The sequence below is a fragment of the Impatiens glandulifera genome, chromosome 8 (assembly GCF_907164915.1).
Source record: "Impatiens glandulifera chromosome 8, dImpGla2.1, whole genome shotgun sequence".
Taxonomy (NCBI): domain Eukaryota; kingdom Viridiplantae; phylum Streptophyta; class Magnoliopsida; order Ericales; family Balsaminaceae; genus Impatiens; species Impatiens glandulifera.
In genome coordinates, this window is record NC_061869.1 from 34551752 (window position 1) to 34570695 (window position 18944).

Consider the following 18944-nt stretch of genomic DNA (forward strand, 5'->3'; position numbering starts at 1 on the left):
CGTGAAAAGGGAAGGACCACAAATCTCTTTCTTTGCTTTTTATATTTTAAAACTTATGTTGGAATATTTTTGTGAACTACCTTGATTTCTATCGTATTTGATGGGTGTTTACATTGCTTTATTACGAATGCATGGTTTTTAACATCATCAAAAAGGGAAAAAAATTGGGATTAAATGAACTCATCTAATTTTAATAATTTAGCTTAAATAATCAAAAAGGTGGAAATTGTTGGGAAAAATTAAGTAAAGAGTTAATAAACTTAGAAGAAATTATTAGGAAAAACTAATTAAAGAGTTAATTAACGGATATTATGAAATATTAAACAACTAAATTTTGATGATGTTTAAATATAAATGAAGCTAAGATGTCTAATTGCTTTTGTATAGGTGCATCAGACTTTGCTAACTTAGACATGGTCTAAGTAGACTAATTTGACGTGTTACGTAGTTAGACATTGAGGTATAACAGATACATGGTTAGACATTAAGGTCTAACAGATACGTAGTTAGACGTTAAGGTCTAATAGATACGTAGTTAGACGTTGAGGTCTAACGGATACGTAGTTAGACGTTGCAGTCTAACCGATACGTAGTTAGATGTTGCAGTCAAACAGATATGTAGTTAGACGTTGTAGTCTAATAAATAGGTAGTTAGATGTTGAGGTCTAATTCCATTACACGTGGTATTCTAATGGGTAACGTAGTTAGACGTTGACGTCTAACTCCTTTATACAAGTCTGAAGGGATGCGTAGTTAGACGTTGTAGTCTAACTCCATTAGACTTGTCGGTCTAATGGAACATGTTATTAGACGTTGACGTCTAACTTCATTAGACTAGGCAGTCTAATGGAGCACGTCTAATGCCTCGCTTCAACAGCTGCTTGAAGTTAGCATACGTCTACCCACGATCAACTAGTTGTCTACTACTCTACTCCACTCACTCATGTGTAGTTTGACAAGCCAGCTAATTGCATCCAATGAATGAATGCCACGTACGCAAATGTCTTTCCAATGGTTTGTCCAGTACAAGACAATATTAGAGAGGATATTCGGCGCACTATCAATTCGTTATGACCATGATCCATTTGCTCAGAGTTTGATGCATTCTTGTCCTTTGGGTGGCTTTCCAATGGACGCTTGCCACGTGTCCATGAAGAATATTCGACCATTGGTGTCCTTCTACTACAAATAGATGTTCAAGGACAATAGCCAAATCACCGATTTCTTTGCTCACTTTTACAATCTTACAAGCTTCCTATTGTCTTGTTGATTTCTATCATCTTCTAAGTTCAAGAGAGAAAGAATAAAAAATTGTCTAGCTGAGAGAATATTGTTCTCAATATTGTAAGTTAAACAGAGGTTGTTTTGTTCAACAGAGTGTAAGATAGATTAGTAAACTGTATTTGATTCAAAGAGTTTAGTGAATCCTTCCGGTTGTGGAAGAAGGGGTGATGTTGGAGAGTTTTCTTCGAACATCCATAAACAACTCTCTATGTTCTTTATTTTTTGTCATTCATCTTTCATTGGTTCAAATCTTCAAATCCGACGAAGATTTCCGCAATTGAAACTGTTTCAAGAGTTCGAAGGATTTATGAAGAATAAAAACAAATTTTAACTTCTAACATAGTTAAAATCGAATAGCTTATCGTTAGCTGTTATCCATAGCCAGACCCTAGTCTATATTGTTAGCATTGATCCTATCATAGTTAATGTTTGTTGATTACTGCTTGATGGTTGATGTTTGATTCTTGTTTCGTGTGGCTTGTTGTTTGTTGTTTGTTGCTTATAGCTTTTTTCTTTTTGCTTTTTGCATGTTGCTTTATTTCTTGATGCTTGATGCATGATGATTTATGCTTAATGCTTAATGTTTGTTGTTTGTTGCTTGTTATCAAAGGATTGGTGGCACCAATAGAGACAGGGGTCTAGCTATTGTTGACAACTTCGTACAAAAACGGTTTGATAATAATCCTGTTAGGGATTTGTATCACTTTCTATTCTTCACAAATCCTTTCAAACTCTTGAACGATTTAAGTGCGGAAACGTTTACTCAGGTTTGAAGCTAATAACCGATGAAGGAGAAGATGACAGAATGTAAATGACACAAAGAGATGTTTATGGATGTTCGGAGTAAAACGCTCATACGTCACCCATTCTTCCAACCACTAGAAGGATTCAATATAATTTTCTTAGAATCAAATACAGTTGTAAGGCTAGCTCACTATAGAAAAGAACATACTCTATTCAACTTACAGTATATTTAAGAATATCACTCAACTAGACAATACTTTGATTCTATCTCTCTCTTGATGTACAAACACAGTAAAGTAAGAAAGCAATTCGTGATATTGCAAGCTCAACAAGCAAGTTTTCGTATCAAGTGTCTGGAAGTCCGTCCGTTGTCCTCGAGGATCCTTAAATAGAGAGCATGTACCAACAGTCGAATCTTCTATAATGACATGTGGCAAATAACCATTGGAGAGGCTCCATAGTACATAGGTACAGTAGACACTGAGCACCATGATCGTGGTCATACCAATCTGGTAGTGCGCTGAATATTCTTCTAGGATTGTCCTGCAAGAAACAAGTAGTGGAAGAATATTTAATTACGTGGTATTAATTCATTGGATGTAACTGGTTGTCGTATTGATCTGCACGGAATAATGGAGCAGGAGTAGCGTATAACTAGTTGATCGTGGGTAGACGGATGCTAGCTTCAATCAACTGCTGAAGCAAGGCATTAGACATGCTCCAATTAGACTGACAAGTCTAATGAAATTAGACGCCCTCGTCTAATAACAGGATCCATTAGACCACCAAGTCTAATGGAGTTAGATGACACGTCTAACTACGAGTCCCTTCAGACTAATCTGAAGGAGTTAGACTGCACATCTAACTTTTATCTGTTAGACTGCACGTCTAACTACGCATCTGTTAGACTACACGTCTTATTATGTATTTGTTAGACTGCACGTTTAACTACGCCTGTTAGATTACACGTCTAACTATGCCTGTTAGACTGCACGTCTAACTACGTGTCTGTTAGACTGCACGTCTAACTACGTGTCTGTTAGACTACACGTCTAAATACGTGCCTGTTAGACTGCACGTCTAACTACGTGCCTATTAGACTGTACGTCTAACTACATGTCTGTTAGACTGCGCGTCTAACTACATGTCTATTAGACTGCACATCTAACAACGTGTCTTTTAGACTGCACGTCTAACTACGTATCGGTTAGAGTGCACGTCTAACTACGTATTTGTTAGACTGTACGTCTAACTCAATGCCTCTAATAGCCAGTAAGTCTAATGAACCTCATTCAGACTAAGTCTAATTTAGCACATTTTTTGATGCACCTGCACAAAAACAATTAAACGGCTTAGTTTCCTTCTTATTTAAGTTTTATACAAACTCATCATCAAAATTCCGTTAGTCAGAATAGTTTGACTGTTAGTCCAAATAATTTGCGCAATTTCCTCCTTTTTGATGATGATGTTAAAACTTTTCACAATTAAATAGATAAATATCCATCCAATTTAAAGAAAGAGTACTTGTTCGCAATTTACAAAGATGAGTTCAAAAAATCAACATTCACAAACTATGTTTAAAAAACCAAGTTCACAAACCAACAAAAGATAGTTTAGAAGAGGAGAGATTATTGATCTTTTCTTTTCACGATTGGGTAGTTGAATCCTTCACTGCTGAATCCTTCACCATTCAGAAGGTTTCGAAAAGGAAGAAGAGAACGGCCAACACTACCACTTCAACCACTTCCACCACCACGATCACCGCTGCGACCTCCACCTCTTTTTATTGGCCTGCAATTTCCATCACCAGTTTTTTTTCTCTTTGATCTGGTGTGGTTGAAACACCACCGCCTCCTCTACTACTACTACCACCTCTAGAACTTCCTTCCCCCTTTTTAACATTATCATCGCTATGGGAAATGAGGTTCTTCTCTTTATTAGCAACTGCTTCAGCATCTTCAACGGCCTGAATTTGCATTGCAAAGGTATTAGCTTGTTCCAATTGCTCAACATCAGCTCTGCTCATATGACCCTATATCTCAACCATTTGACTTTGAATCAGGATTATTCCATCCATGACTTCTTGATGAAGTTTAATGGAGTTTTCCCTTTGCAGTCAAGCAAGTTGGTCTGCCGTTTAAAGAAGTTATTTTCAAATTTAGTGTATGTCTTGTTGATAAAATTCCTCATCGCTTGCTCCATTTCATTATGAGTTTTAAGAAGAGAGGCAAATTCCTTCTTGTTTGATTTCTGAGTCTTCATAATCTTCACCATGTTGGATTGCATTTCCGCAACAGTCTTCTGAAGGGTTCCCATAATTGATGTCATTGACTTCATAAGTTTTGAACCACCAATAGATGTTCCTTCATTTATTGAGACTTCTTAAGAATCTACTGGAGCGGTCCGAATGGGACTGAAATGAGTGTGAACCTACAGGGACTGCTCTGGTTCATCCTTCGCTGAATCACTTTTAGACTTTATCTCTTCTTCATCACCCAGAATATCTTCACATACCTTGTGAATTTGATCAGACGATACGTCCGTCTGAATGATGAGGAAGGTCAACAACGTTATCATGAATGTTCGCAGCCGTAATCAACTGGGTTGGTTGAGGAGAATCTTTAGAAATATCGGAGGACATGTCATTGTTATCTGGTTCCCCCTCAAATGAAGAACTCTTATTAGATTCCTTGTCTTTTGAGGGTACCCCCTCAAATCGTGCTTCGATGGGTTGACTGGCTTTAACCTCCTTCTCGGGAGATGCCTCTAATTCTATAACATGGGATTCCAGTACTTCTTCTTATTGGGTTACAAGAGTTTGAAAAGGTTACATATTCACTTCTTCTTCTTCAATTATAGTATCGAGTTGAACTGGTTCCACAATCTGTTCAACTCTGGGTTGATCCATTAGACGTTTTTCTTCAACAGAAAGGTTTCTCAGTTCAATGAGAAGAGAAGCAGCTTGCTTATCTTCCGTTGGAGCAAAATCACAATCATCGGATAGTTGCATAGGTTCATCTTCATCTGAAGGGTTTCCAAAAGGATTCCCAGAGCAATCTGCTTCATGAACGTACCTGAGAACGATAGAGATGTAGTCCTACATTATTTCATCAAGTATTTTCAGAGCCGTCTCCTCTACATCAACATTCCTTTCCAAAGGATTGAAGTTGGATTTTATGGCTTGGAGGATCGGAAAGAGATCCCGACCTCTTAGATTGGCTTCGACCAGCTCTTTTCTTTTTAGAGCTTCATAGACCTCCGAAGTTTTAGCCCATTTCAAGACTCTCTTTTCAACGTTGACCAGCTTCAACCATTGACTGCTTATACATTTTCCCTTGATGACCTTATCATACCTAATGGACATTCTATTTAAGACCCAAGTATCAAATATCTTGATCTTCTTAGCGGCCTTTACTTTTGCCTGATCCATCATTAGGTTAACGGTGCATGTTGCCTATGAAATCTCCTCATTCGAGTAGGTTGCAATTGCCTTGCCTTTTCCAATAACCTCAACAAGTTTTGGAGTAGGCCTTGCTTCCCCAATTGTTATTTCAGCAGCTTTTCTAGTGGCTCGCATTACCTCGTGAGCAGAAAGAGGTCTAGCAAAGAGCCCAGGCGTGGCTTCAGAATGGACAATCTTTCCAGTCACTACAGACTCTGCTTGAACTAGTTTTGGTACAAGGGGCTCTTCAATTTGCATAGAAATAGCTTTTTCAGATGTAGCACCAGAAGCAAGGGTAAGAACAGCACCTTGCTCTAGTTCGACAGAAACTATAGCTTTAGCAGCTACTGAATTGGGTTAACGGATATGAGATGGAATCCTGTCAAAAATTTAAATATTTGGACCAACTGGCTCAATAGTTGGCCCGACAGCAAGTTCCTGTATGGGAACAAAACCAGACAAATCTTGTTTCAATACAGGAACTTTGAACTTAGGGACTTCGACCTTAGATTGAGTAGGGGTTACCTTGGATGAGACTTTTGAAGACGTAGATGCCCTTGGAGCTTTTGATTTTTCTCCTCTTGAAACTGAGGACTTTGAAGGTTTTCTCAACTGGCTCGTGGAAGGAGACAGGGGAGACATCGGAATAGCAGCAAGTGCGGAGGGACCTTGCTTAACTTTGGAATCAACTATTCAAGAATCCTTCTTCGAAGAACTTTTCTGACTAGTAGAATTATCCTCTAATTCATTCATGGTTCTTGTTCTTTTGGCTCTTATCGACAAAACATAAGTCGCCAATTGTTTGGAACGAGTAACGGATCTTCCACCCGTTTGTTGGCTTGATGCTCCAGATAAGGACTCCTTGGTGTTCTTCATTCGAACAAGAGTGTTGGCAACAGTGAAGACGCTGAACACCCGACAAGAGTTGATCGACTCAGAATCCCCCATAGGGACCCCTAAGTGTTCCAACATTCTGCTAAGTTGAGCAGCAAAGCTCACACTTTCTCTATTTTTGGGGTCAATCGTCGCGCACAAGTTTAGGAACAACGTTGAGGCCCAGTTGACCTAAATCCCTTTAGAATTGGCAATAATATAGTCAAAACGATCTTGACTATAGAGATGAAACGATCCCGCCCTCACTTGAAGAGTTTTAACAACAACATCATTTAACATGATAAAATGGGGAAATTTGACGAAATAACCTCAAAGATGGGGTTATTTGATCTGGTGGTAAATTATAATTTTTATTGCGTTCATGTTCTTTTTATTTTTTTTTACCGAAATTGCCCTTGTAGAGAAACGCTAAGGGACTTAGCGTTTCGCTAAGTGGTAATGTGTGAAATGTCCAGATTACCCTTACTATTTATTATATCTAGCCTATTTTTTTCATTTCTTTTTTTCTCCTTCTCTCCCTTCCCGCTCTTCCCCTCCTTCTCTCTAAACTGGGCGGCGGCAATCGGCGGCGACGGCGAAATCCACGACGATGAGCTCCACGACGAGCACAAGCACGGTTCCACTTGATACGTTTATCCTATGATACTTCAAGTTTATTATTGATGTTTGGTTTATTCATCTTCGAATCTGTTGTTTGGGGTTTACTTTCCGTTTCGCTAAGTGCTTAGCATTTCGAAATGGATATATTGAACCTTATTTTTTTTTTTTATTATTATTATGCATTGTTAAACTATCTAGAGATTTTCCCATCTATTTTGAAGATTATACATAATACAAAGGATATGTTAAGCATTTTCAACCATTTAGATAATCTTAGACAAAGTCTGCCTGTTTAAAGTACATAGATATATTTTCTTATGGTGTATATTGGAGATCATTATGTATTTAGATAATCAAGAAACAGAAATAAGAGAAGTAGTAGATAGATAGATGATAGATAATCTTGGACAAAGTCTGTCTAATCCTTTGCTCCTTGTGTATGTACAATTTTATCAATCCCTTTACATTTTATTTGCTGTTAACTTGTTTGATTTATAGAAAGAGTTAAGAGCAGTAGTAGATAGATAGATGATAGATGATTAACATTGTTGAGAATGAACTGAACTGAACTGCATGCAACACTAAAGGTCCAGCAGTGGTAAGATGGGATATGTGGTTTCAAGGAGCTCATAACTCACGAGGAGGACGCAAGCGCTGGATTTGAAGTAATCTTCTTCTACTTCTTCCCCAATCCCTGTCAAGACATGGAGAAGAAACATATACATCATCCAGACAGGGGAGATTGAAGGAAGATAATTTGTTGTAATTTTTTAATATAGCTAGAGAGAAAGAAAGAAAGAGAGGTGGGATGTTGATGAAGTTGGTGTTTTTTGGCTTTGTAATTTTGGTTATTGTTGTTGTAATTCTGTCATTGATATAATTACCATTGGTTACTAATGAATTTGATCACAATTCTCTTTTCTTACTTCTTTTGTTTGTTTGTATATGTTCAAGTTTGGCTGCAATAAGTTCTCTGCAAATAAATCAGATAATATTGTCATTACAGATAATGACGAGTTTCTTCTTTACAACCATTTCGATGAAACTTTGATTTTAAAACACATTTCCTTATATGTTTGCTATATCGAGTTGTCTAGCTATTTCATCAACCAGTAGTCTCATCATTCGCTATATTTGGTTTGTCTAGCATTTGTATATGTTTTTGCCACCAAATTTTGTATTATTGATCAATTTTTTTCAGGCTATCATTATCTTACACTTATTAGATAACATTTTTTTGAATATGATGTTATTAAATTAGAACAAAGCATAAATGCTTTAAAATAATATGATGGAATTAAAAAATGTTGATCTCCTCTAAGAGGTAACAGAAATAGAAGCGAAAAAAACACAATAGACTTTCCAATAAATGTTCTTTTGGAGTTTCACTGAGGCTGACGACATCTTGTTCCTAACTGTTTTTGCTACCTGCATTGTGGGGTCCTCCGCCGTTAGTAAACGAAACACGACTCTATGAACCCGAGGAAAGGACCGGAGCTTTTTGTAGTGCTAGAAAGAGCCCTGAAGCTTTTTGTAGTGTTAACAAGAGCAAAGATTATTTGTTTATTTGTATCAATTACTGTAAATATGTACTTCACTAATAAACTATAAATACCTTTATAGGGTACCTCTTGAGCTTGATTATACTGGTCTCGAGGTACTTTTAGTATATTTCTTCACGGGTAACAATACTTGTATCAAAACCGACCCGATAGTAGGAATAAGGTGTCACGAAGAGTACCTCTTGAATCTTAAAGAGATCGCGACGACTAAATCCCCATCATAAAATCACAGTTAATATAGTGATATATTTGTGGTTTGTTTTGGATATTTATAGTGTATTTTCTCACGTCTTACAATAACTAATATACTTTTTAAGAGTAAACTCTAGAATTTGTTTTTAATCATATATAAAAACAATCAAAATAAAAAGATGATGAATGTCAAAAGTACTGAAAAAAGGAACATTATATATTAATGCCACAAGAAACACACAAGTTAAAACAATTATATCTACATAGCCAAGTTTAGTTTAATTGTCTCTAGCAACCTTATAAAAAGAAAGAACATGAACTGTATTTGCTGCAACAAACAGCAAAACATCTTCATCATCTTAATCTTAAGTAGTATTCACACACACATAACTAATAATAATAATACATCATTCCATCCATCCCGATCTAAACAAAGAGTCTTCATCATAAAGGCAACAATAAGTCGCAAAGCTCAGTATCTATACTCATGGGAGTGATGATCTTCAAAAAAATGTATTATAACTATCGCTCCTCATCTTTGAATCCTTATCAGTATGCAAGAGATTTCAGTGAAATTTTCAATTAGTTGCATAAAATATTTTTTTCATACCCTTATCCGAACAAAGTCTAAAAAAGAAACTCCATTGCGGGGATAACATATAATAACAAAAACAATTCTTTACAACTAAAGAATCAAAAAGGTAAGCAGTTAGCGAAACGGTAAGCACTTAGCGAAACGGTAAGCACTTAGCGAAACTATAAGCACTTAGCGAAACGATAAGCACTTAGCGAAACGATAAGCACTTAGCGAAACGGTAAGAACTTAGCGAATCTTCCCTGAAACGGAACCAATATGAACCAAATAAGAACAGGTTAAATCGAAGGGTTTGAAATGAAGATAAGATAATGGAAACATTAACATAAATCGAATTAGGTTAAGGTTTGAAATAAAGATCTTCTTATCCTTTTTTCTTGGACCTTCAAATCCTTAGAATCCTTCACCTGCATACAAAATAAGTTTAAGGTTAGGGTTTGAAATGAAGATCATGTAAATAAAAACATAAATCGATTTAGGTTAGGATTTGAAATCAAGATCATGTAAGCCCCGCCGCCTCCGTCGTCGTACCCGCCGCCTCCGTCGCCACCGTCAAAGAAAGAACAAGAGAAGAGAGGGAAGAGAGAGAAAGAAAATGAAGAAAATGGAAAAATTAGAGTATTTATACTAAACCTAATCCACTTAGAGAAACGCTAAGTCCCTTAGCGTTTCGCTACAAGGGCAATTTTGTAAAAAAAATTAAAAAGACCACGAACGCAATTAAATTTATAATTTACCACCAGCTCAAATAACCCCATCTTTAGGGTTATTTCGTCAAATTTCCCATAAAATGGGGTTTAAGAACCTTCTTACTCCCGTTTAATCTGATTTTTAAACCATCGGCTGAGAAAGCAGTCTTCATTTCCGCCGTGACTTCTGATGGGAGATTTAGCTTGAACGTGTGGCCAACCGATGGAAGTTCGAAGAACTCCGCATAGGACGCTTCGTTGAAGGAAATTTCTGTATTTTTTACCGTTGCAGTGATAGAACCGCCAACCATAGTCGCCGATTTAATGAACTCCCGGACTTCCTTCTTGTAAAATATGAACGACCCGCCGATATACTTCCTGAGACAGGAGTATTCCAAAGATCTGAACATATCGACCACATCTTGTTGATCGAACGTATAGACAGAAGGAAAATCTACCTGCAAAGTACAATGTCCAAGGATGATTCTCTTGTTGCCCATTTTTGAAAGAAGACGAACAGACACAAGATGAACATGGGTTTTTAGAAAGAAGATCGAAGAAATCTAGGGTTCTTGAGAGATTTGAGAGATTTTCAATCTCATGTAGAATGTCCTTATATAGATTTCCAAGAGTCGCATGGATTAACCGTCACTTTTCCTAGGGGTAGGACCCATCAATTAATATTAGACATCCTTTCCAAAGAGTCATCATTAATTTTGGGGGTATATTAGTCATTCTCTCTTAACTTGAAAGACACGTGTCTTCATGTTATTCGGAGATGACTATTTTATGTTTGAGAGGGAAAATTAGATGTCACAGCATGTGGGACAACTATCCTTGATTAGTCTAATAACCACGTAGTTAGACATTTTTCTTATTTCTCCAATGTATGAGATCTAAACGTCTATTAGTCACATGGGTCTATTAGACGCAGGCGTCTAATCACAAGTCTCATAAACGTCTAATGTCTATTAGACGTAAACGTCTAATTACACATGAACAACATATATTAGACGTGTGTTTGGTTAGACGTGAGCATCCAATTACTCTTGTCTTATAAACGTCTAAACGTCTATTAGACGTCAGCGTCTAACCGCATATGTTATTAACCAAGACACATATACTTAGATGCATAGAGTGTAAGTAAAAATACGTCTAAGTACATGCTTTTTCTTTTAGACGACCTCGTCTAATAGACTGATTAAAGGTTTTTGTCTGCGTGTATCTTTATTTTCATAATAATTTTTTCCCTCTCATTTTGTGCATGTACAAAATGAATAAATAAATGTTTTAAGGTCCTTAAGAGCAAAAATATTTTTAAAACATAAAAGACTTAGTCCTCTGGAATGGCAAAGGCCATTGCTGATCTCCTAAAATGTATACTCATAAGAGTATGCTTCATTCTTTCTTCCTACAGCTTTCCTGTATCACCTTAGTTTCCTGAGTTTCTTCTTCTTCTCTTGCCATGAAGCAAGCAACCTCTTCTTCATCACTGTCGCTGGATGAGATGTAAGAGTCACTATAGTTTCGTCTGTTCTTCCCGTCTCCTGCCATAAGGGCCTTTAATTCCTTTTCTTTGTCATTTTTCTTCTCACCACACTTCGTCTTCCGACATTCCGATTGGTAATGACCTAGAATGACACAATTATAACACTTAATATTATCTTTGGATTTTTTATTATCATTAGAATTTGAAGAGCTTGAGTTAGAGTTTCTCTTCTTCATGAAGTCGCCAAACATCTTCACGAAGAGAGACATGGCATCGTTACTGAGTTGTTGGACAACTGTCTTTACATCATGAGCAGCAGGTGACTCTTCAGCAGTCACCAACGCTTTGACAATGATAATAGATGTGGATTGATGTTCTTCAATCCTTGAGTTCAACTCGAACTCATAAGCCTTGAGATCAGCAAATAGATCGAAGAGCGTGATCTTGTTGAGGTCTTTGGATTCCCTCTTAGCCATTGTCATTATGTCCCATTCCCTTGGAAGAGCACGCATGACCTTAATAGAAAGATCCCTGTTGCTATAGGTCTTGCAAAGAATAGATAGAGTGGATACAATTTGGTTGAACCTTGTGTTGAACTCATTCATCGTTTCTCCGGGATGCATTTTGAAACTATCGAACTGTTGAGTGGCAACCATAATCTTGTTCTCCTTTGTTTGCTCATTGCCTTCAGACAGTTGGACATCACCTTTGTTTGCTCATTGCTCCTGTCCCAAATCTCCTTGACAGTATCACACTCAATGATATAGTTGAACAAACTGTTATCAAGAGATCTGTACAAAATATATAATGCCATGTTGTTGAGGTTGTTCTTCTCTTGTCTTCACTAGTCTATTCGGATTTCTCCTTATCAATCTTGATGGGACCATCTGTGATAACACTCCACATATCGTCATGAAGAGAAGAAAGATGAGCACGAACTCTCTTCTTCCAAACGATATAGTTTTCTCTTAAGAATGTGGGGATTACGGTAGCACTGATATCTTTGGTTATGGTCTTCATTCTTGGTGATAGCTTGAGAATAGAAATGGAGCTCTGATACCAATTGAAAGGACCGATGGCACCAATAGAGACAGGGGTCTAGCTATTCATGAGGGAAATTGGACGAAATGACCCTACAAATAAGGTTATTTGCATCCGTGGTAATGTTTAATAATTTTTGATCTGATGACCACTTATTTTTTTTTTGACGATTTTACCCTTTTCGCGTAACGCGAAGGGACTCCGCGTTTCGCGAAGTGAAACGGTATTGATATATATACTCAAATTTTTTCATTTCTCTCATTTTCTTTCTCTCTCCTCCTTTCTTTCCTCCGGATTTTGTCGCCGGCGGCGTAAACTCCGGCGACGTCGACTATTATGAATGAAATCTACAAGATAAGAAACCTAATCCCCGAATCTATGTTTATATAACAGATTTATGTTCTTATTTGTATTTCTTAATGAAACCCTAACCCTAAATATGTTCTTTTTGGTGATATTTGTTCATATTGAATCATATTTGTTCATATTGGGTTATATTTGTTCATATATGTTCATATTTGTTCATATATTGGTTTATTAGTTCATATTGGTTCATCTTATTGATTGTTCTTTTGGCTGTGATGATGTTTGCAGATGATATCGTTTCTGCTAGTTACTTAACGAAGCGTTAAGTACTTAACGAAGCGTTATGTACTTAGCGAAGCATTAAGTACTTAACGCTTCGTTAAGTACTTAACGCTTCGTTAAGTACTTAACGCTTCGGCAAGCGCGCGTAGGAAGACGAAGAGGCGCGCGTATATGCACGCGCCATACCATATATTTTAAAAAATAAAACATTTGGACATTCATTTCTTTCCCTCTTCTATCCTCTCGATTCCTCTCTCTCTACAACCGTCTCACTGAAGAACACATTGACAAGGCCGATCTTCCCGTCCACCTCGTGTCCTCCCTCTCTATCATTTATTCCCCATAAATCTCAGGTTAGTTTTATTTTGGTTGTTGCATGTCTTTTTTTGGTTATGGGTTTTCATATTTGCATGTTTAGTTTTAGGGTTTTGGCTGTTTCAGTTTATTTGGTTAGGTTTAGCGTTTAATGTTTGTTTCTGGTTATTGATTATTGCATTATATTTGCATGTTTGTTTCTGGTTGTTGGTTATTGTTTCTGGTTTAGGGATTCGCGAAGTACTTAACGAAGCGTTAAGTACTTAACGCTTCGTTAAGTACTTAACGCTTCGCTAAGTACTTAACGCTTCGTTAAGTACTTAACGTTTGATGTGGTCTATGTATATGATCTTACATTTTTGTTGTTGTTTCTTTTTTAGATGGCAGAAACCACCGTTCCTGATTTCCCTGGACGGATTTCTTGGAAAAGCGCCCTCTGCCTTAAGAAGATTGTAACGAAGTTTGAGGAAATGGATCTTGTGGAGAAGGTGTACAATACCCAATTCCGATATATAGTCTCTGCGCCAGTGTTGCAGTTCTCAGGAACTATTGTACATCACATGTTGCTTAGGAGGGTAACCTCAACCTCCAAGGAGATTACTTTCAATATCAATGGGCAAGAACTTGTGTTTGGTATGAAAGAGTACGCCTTGGTGACGGGCCTAAACTTCGGAAGGTTTCCTGAGGTGAACGAAGAAGAATGCCGAGGTTGTCCACCTCTGTTGGTAAAATATTTTAAAGGGAAGTCGAGTGTAGTAATGCAAGACTTGGAGACTGCTTTTTTGAGATGTAGAGATAAGGAAGATGCCTGGAAGATGGGGCTGGTATGCTTGATTTGCCAGTACCTATTTTCATTTGACCCAAGGAGGGTGGTATATGCCAAAATCCTCCACATGGTCGAAGACGAGGAAAGTTTCCTCCGATTTCCTTGGGGGAAAGTGACCTTTAGAGCCACCCTCAAGGGTTTGAACAAGAACATGAGACATCTCAGTCACAAATATTATAAGAAGAAGAAGAAGAGTACTGATCCTTATGCTCCTTTTGCTTATAACATTTATGGGTTTGCACTGGCATTTCAAGTGTGGACATACGAGGTCATCAAAGGTTTTGTTCCTAAATTTGCTAGAAAGAATGAGCTTAATGATCCTCTACGCCCAAGGTTGTTAGTCTATCATTCCAACAGGAAGAACACCTTGATCGAGATAAAGTCTGCCCTGGAGACAACAGATCTGACTGAGATGGAAGAGTCCTCCATGGAGAAGAGGTTATACAGTGGTGAGGACTTTGAACAAATAGATGAGTCAACTGATGAATTTTTTGAGGGATTTACAGAAGGGAAGTTAGTGAAGGAGGATTATGATGATGAAGAGGAGGGAAGTGAACCTGAGGATGAACAAGAAGAACCTACTTCCAAACCAAACACCCGGAAGAGAAAGGCTGCGCTTAATCTCAAAGAAGCAGTAAACCTGAAGAGGAAGCTTGCTTATGAATCTAGTCCTGCCAACATTCCTAGCCCCCCATCCGCTACTACTCCTGGATTACCTCCAACATCTTCTGTTGGATGTAAATGTGAAGAGCTGAAAGAGGAGGTAAAAGCGCTGAAGGAGGAGCTCATCAAAGAGGTGAAGGAGGAGCTCAAAGAGATGAAAACAGCTTACGAAGAAACTCAAACAAATCACAAGGCTTATATGAAAAAGTTGGTTGTTAGTATGTGCGAACAGTTATTAGCCAAATCCAACCAAAGGATGGCCACTTTAATTGTCAAATTAGATAGTATGGAGGAGGAGAGGAAGAAGAAGAAGAAGAAGAGCAAATTGGAAAAGAAGGGCAAGACTGAGGTAAGATAAAGATACTTATCGCTTCGTTAAGTACTTAACGAAGCGTTAAGTACTTAACGAAGCGTTAAGTACTTAACGCTTCGTTAAGTACTTAACGCTTCGTTAAGTACTTAACGCTTCGTTAAGTACTTAACGCTTCGTTAAGTACTTAACGCTTCGTTAAGTAATTATCTTTTGTTGTTCTTAACTAACCACACTGTTGTTTTATTTTTGCAGGAAGGGAATGTGGAGGAGATGAAGACGAATGACATGGAGATGAAGGATGGGAAGGTGGAGGAGGAGAGTGAGAAGGTGGAGGATATAACTGAAGTAAGTTTTACTTAGTGAAGTCAAATGTTGTTTCGGGAAGTAAACGCTGACCACACTGTTGTTTTCTTTTTGCAGGATGGGAAGGTGGAGGAGATGATGACGAATGAGATGGAGATGAAGGATGAGAAGGTGGAGGAGGAGAGTGTGAAGGTGGAGGATAAAACTGAGGTAAGTTTTGATTAGCGAAGTCTAATGTTTCGGGAAGTAAACATTGACCACACTGTTATTCTATTTTTGCAGGATGGTGGTGAGACTGAGAATAATGTGAAGGTGGATGGTGGGGAGATTGAGACTGATGGGAAGGTGGATGGTGGTGAGACTGAGAATAATGTGAAGGTGGATGGTGGGGAGATTGAGACTGATGGGAAGGTGGATGGTGGTGAGACTGAGAATAATGTGAAGGTGGATGGTGGGGAGATTGAGACTGATGGGAAGGTGGATGGTGGTGAGATTCAGACTGATGTGAAGGTGGATGGTGGGGAGATGTTGCTCTCCGATATGATGCAAGAAATAATTGAGAAAAAGAAGGATGGGAAGGTCAAGGTTGAGAAGGTTGAGAAGGTTGAGAAGAAAGCCAAGGTTGGGAAGGTTAAACTCAAGGTTGGGAAGGTTGAGAAGAAAGTCAAGGTTGAGAAGGATGCCACGGATGGGAAGGATGAGAACGATGGGAAGGATGGGAAGGATTCGAGGGATGGGAATGATGAGAACGATGATGATGATTTCCAATTATACAACACTCCACCTAAAGGAGTAATTCCCAAAAAAAGAGTGAGGAAGCAGAAGAAAGATGAAGACTACACCAACCCTTCTTTGTCAAAACAGCCAAAGACGAATGATCCATTAACTATCAATCCCCTTCAAAAAATTGATGATGAGTTGTTGGTTCAATTACAGAATTGGTTGAAAGATGAAGCTACCAATGATGAGACAAAGACTGTGTTTACTTGCGAAGCACGAAAGAAGTTGTTTGTTAGAGTTCTAACAAAGTCCACATGGCTTAAAGATCCTGTAAGTCTTGCATTTCATATTAATTCTTTAACTTATGAATAAGGTTTTTGATATATGTTGCCTTTTCCCCCATTTTGTAGGAAATCGACGCAGTGTGCCACTTGTTGCGCAAAAGGATTGAGCAATATCCCAAGACATATAAACATTGTAAAGTATCAATAGGGGATTGCTTATTAGCAGATATGATGAGGCGAGAGTACCCGAACTATAAAAAAGATTCTGAAAAATTTCCAATATCAGACGTCTTTTCTCAGTACTTCTGGGGAGCGCCTCATAGACATATGCCAGAATGGCCACTAGTAGACGATATTTACGTGCCTTTGAACATTGGCAACAAGCATTGGGTACTGTGCGTCGTTCGTGTACAAGATAATCACATTGACGTTTATGACTGCGACTCGAGTATTTATAGGAATCTCGATCCATACATGAGACCTTTGTGTGAGATGTTTCCACGAATATATGCAATGGGAGCCAGTGATGCTGAGCTAAAACGGTATCCTAATTTCAATTTCCAGAAACTGACATATAAAAGGTTGCCACACCCAGCCAAAAATGCAGTCGCCAAATATGGGGAAGTCCCTAGAGCAGATGAAAGTGGGGATTGTGGTGTATTTATGCTTATGCACATGGAATACTTGACTGCTGGTTTAGGTGTAGAGAAGGTGACTTCCAATGAAATGGAGTTTTTTCGACAAAAGATGGCGGTCCGGTTATTTCATCAAATTACAGAACCTTAGTTTGTATTGTAATCGTTTATTGATTTTTGGATAGAACTTGACTTGTGCTTATGTATTCTGAACTTGTATTACTTTTTGGGTAGAACTTCAACTTAAGTTACATTTCATGTTAAAATATTTGTAGTTTTAATGTAGTCTGGTTGGTTGGTTGTATGATATTTACATACCAAAGAATTGAACATATAAATCAATGTATGAACATATAAATCAATGTACCAAGTAACTAACTTAAACTCACTTAAACCAAGTTTTACTTAACGAAGCGTTAAGTACTTAACGAAGCGTTAAGTACTTAACGAAGCGTTAAGTACTCCTTCAGTACACAGATAAACTAGATACAACATACAGATTACAACTTATCCGATTACAATTTATCCGATTACAACTTATCCGATTACAACTTATCCGAGTACAACTTATCCGAGTACAACTTATCCGAGTACATAATACAACTTATACAAAACACTTATACAACTTATCCCAATCAATCTAAAGGCTCATATTGTTGAGATGATGGCTCGTGCTGTTGAGAAGAAGAGTCATGATGCTTAGATGATGATGCTTTTGCAGTAGATGGAGCAGGCATGACTGCTTTGCATGTGGCCCTATTATGTCCTAGTCCACCACATGAGCTGCATCGTCTCGGAGCCTTACGTACCTCACCTTGAGATGACCTACGCTTTGTTTGTGGGCGCCCTTTCTTAACCTTGACAGGTGGTTTTAGACATACGCGTTCCTTGATCATTTCGGGAATATCCTAATCGTCTTCATCACCAGCAGGGTAACATGTCTCCGCATATGCATTCATCCAAGATTCAGTTGTGTAATATCTGTAAGAATGGAAAATAAAACGATTAAACAATTGGTTAAATAGATTGAACATGTGAGCTGAATAATACCTTGAACAAAAGTCATAACAAACCAAATTGCGGTGACGGACAGCAGCCATTGCATGAGTACAAGGAAGACCAGAAACTTCAAATACCCTACAAGTGCAGTTCATGTCTTTCAAATTGACTTTAAAATGAGACTGATTGTCATGCACATAAAACTCGAATCGGTTAAGCGATGATACTGTATAGAATCTAGCCTTCTCGAATCCCTCACGTAACCACTTTTCATATGTTGGAGATAACACTTCTCGGTGGTTGGACGCTCTTTCTCTTCTCTCATTAAACCAACCTTGTATTGTCAATCTTAAATAATCGGCCATTGACGAAATGGGGTACTTTCTGGCTTCCCTGCTCTGACTATTAAAACTCTCAGCATAATTGCTTGTCAGTTGATTGTATCGCTTACCGGGGAAAAATGCTCTACTCCATCTTTGAAATCCAATTTCTTCCAAATAGGCAGCAATCCTATTATCTTTAACCCTTATCTTGTCAAAAAAACGATTGAATTCGTGGACGGTGTACGCACGAGAAGCCATATCAAACTCCATATGACAATTATCAGTTTTGAATTTCGCGTTGATATTCATCTTTATGTGATATGTGCACGCACCGTGGTATGCTTCTGGAAAAACAGCACATAAGGCATTGGCGATGCTTGGGTGTCTATCGGATACGAAGACGAGATCATCAACTAATCCAATTGCTTCTCTCAATTTTTGCA

General features: G+C 38.0%; 1 protein-coding gene across 1 annotated transcript; it reads left to right on the forward strand.

Moving 5' to 3' along the window:
• The first annotated feature begins 11348 nt into the window (after positions 1 to 11348).
• Positions 11349 to 17391, forward strand: LOC124913270. The gene is made up of 8 exons (XM_047453865.1): positions 11349 to 11393; positions 12183 to 12284; positions 13816 to 13986; positions 14785 to 15273; positions 15823 to 15852; positions 16477 to 16590; positions 16671 to 17255; positions 17365 to 17391. Exons 1-8 carry the CDS (start codon positions 11349 to 11351, stop codon positions 17389 to 17391), a joined length of 1563 nt encoding a protein of 520 aa, XP_047309821.1.
• The last annotated feature ends 1553 nt before the right edge of the window (positions 17392 to 18944 follow it).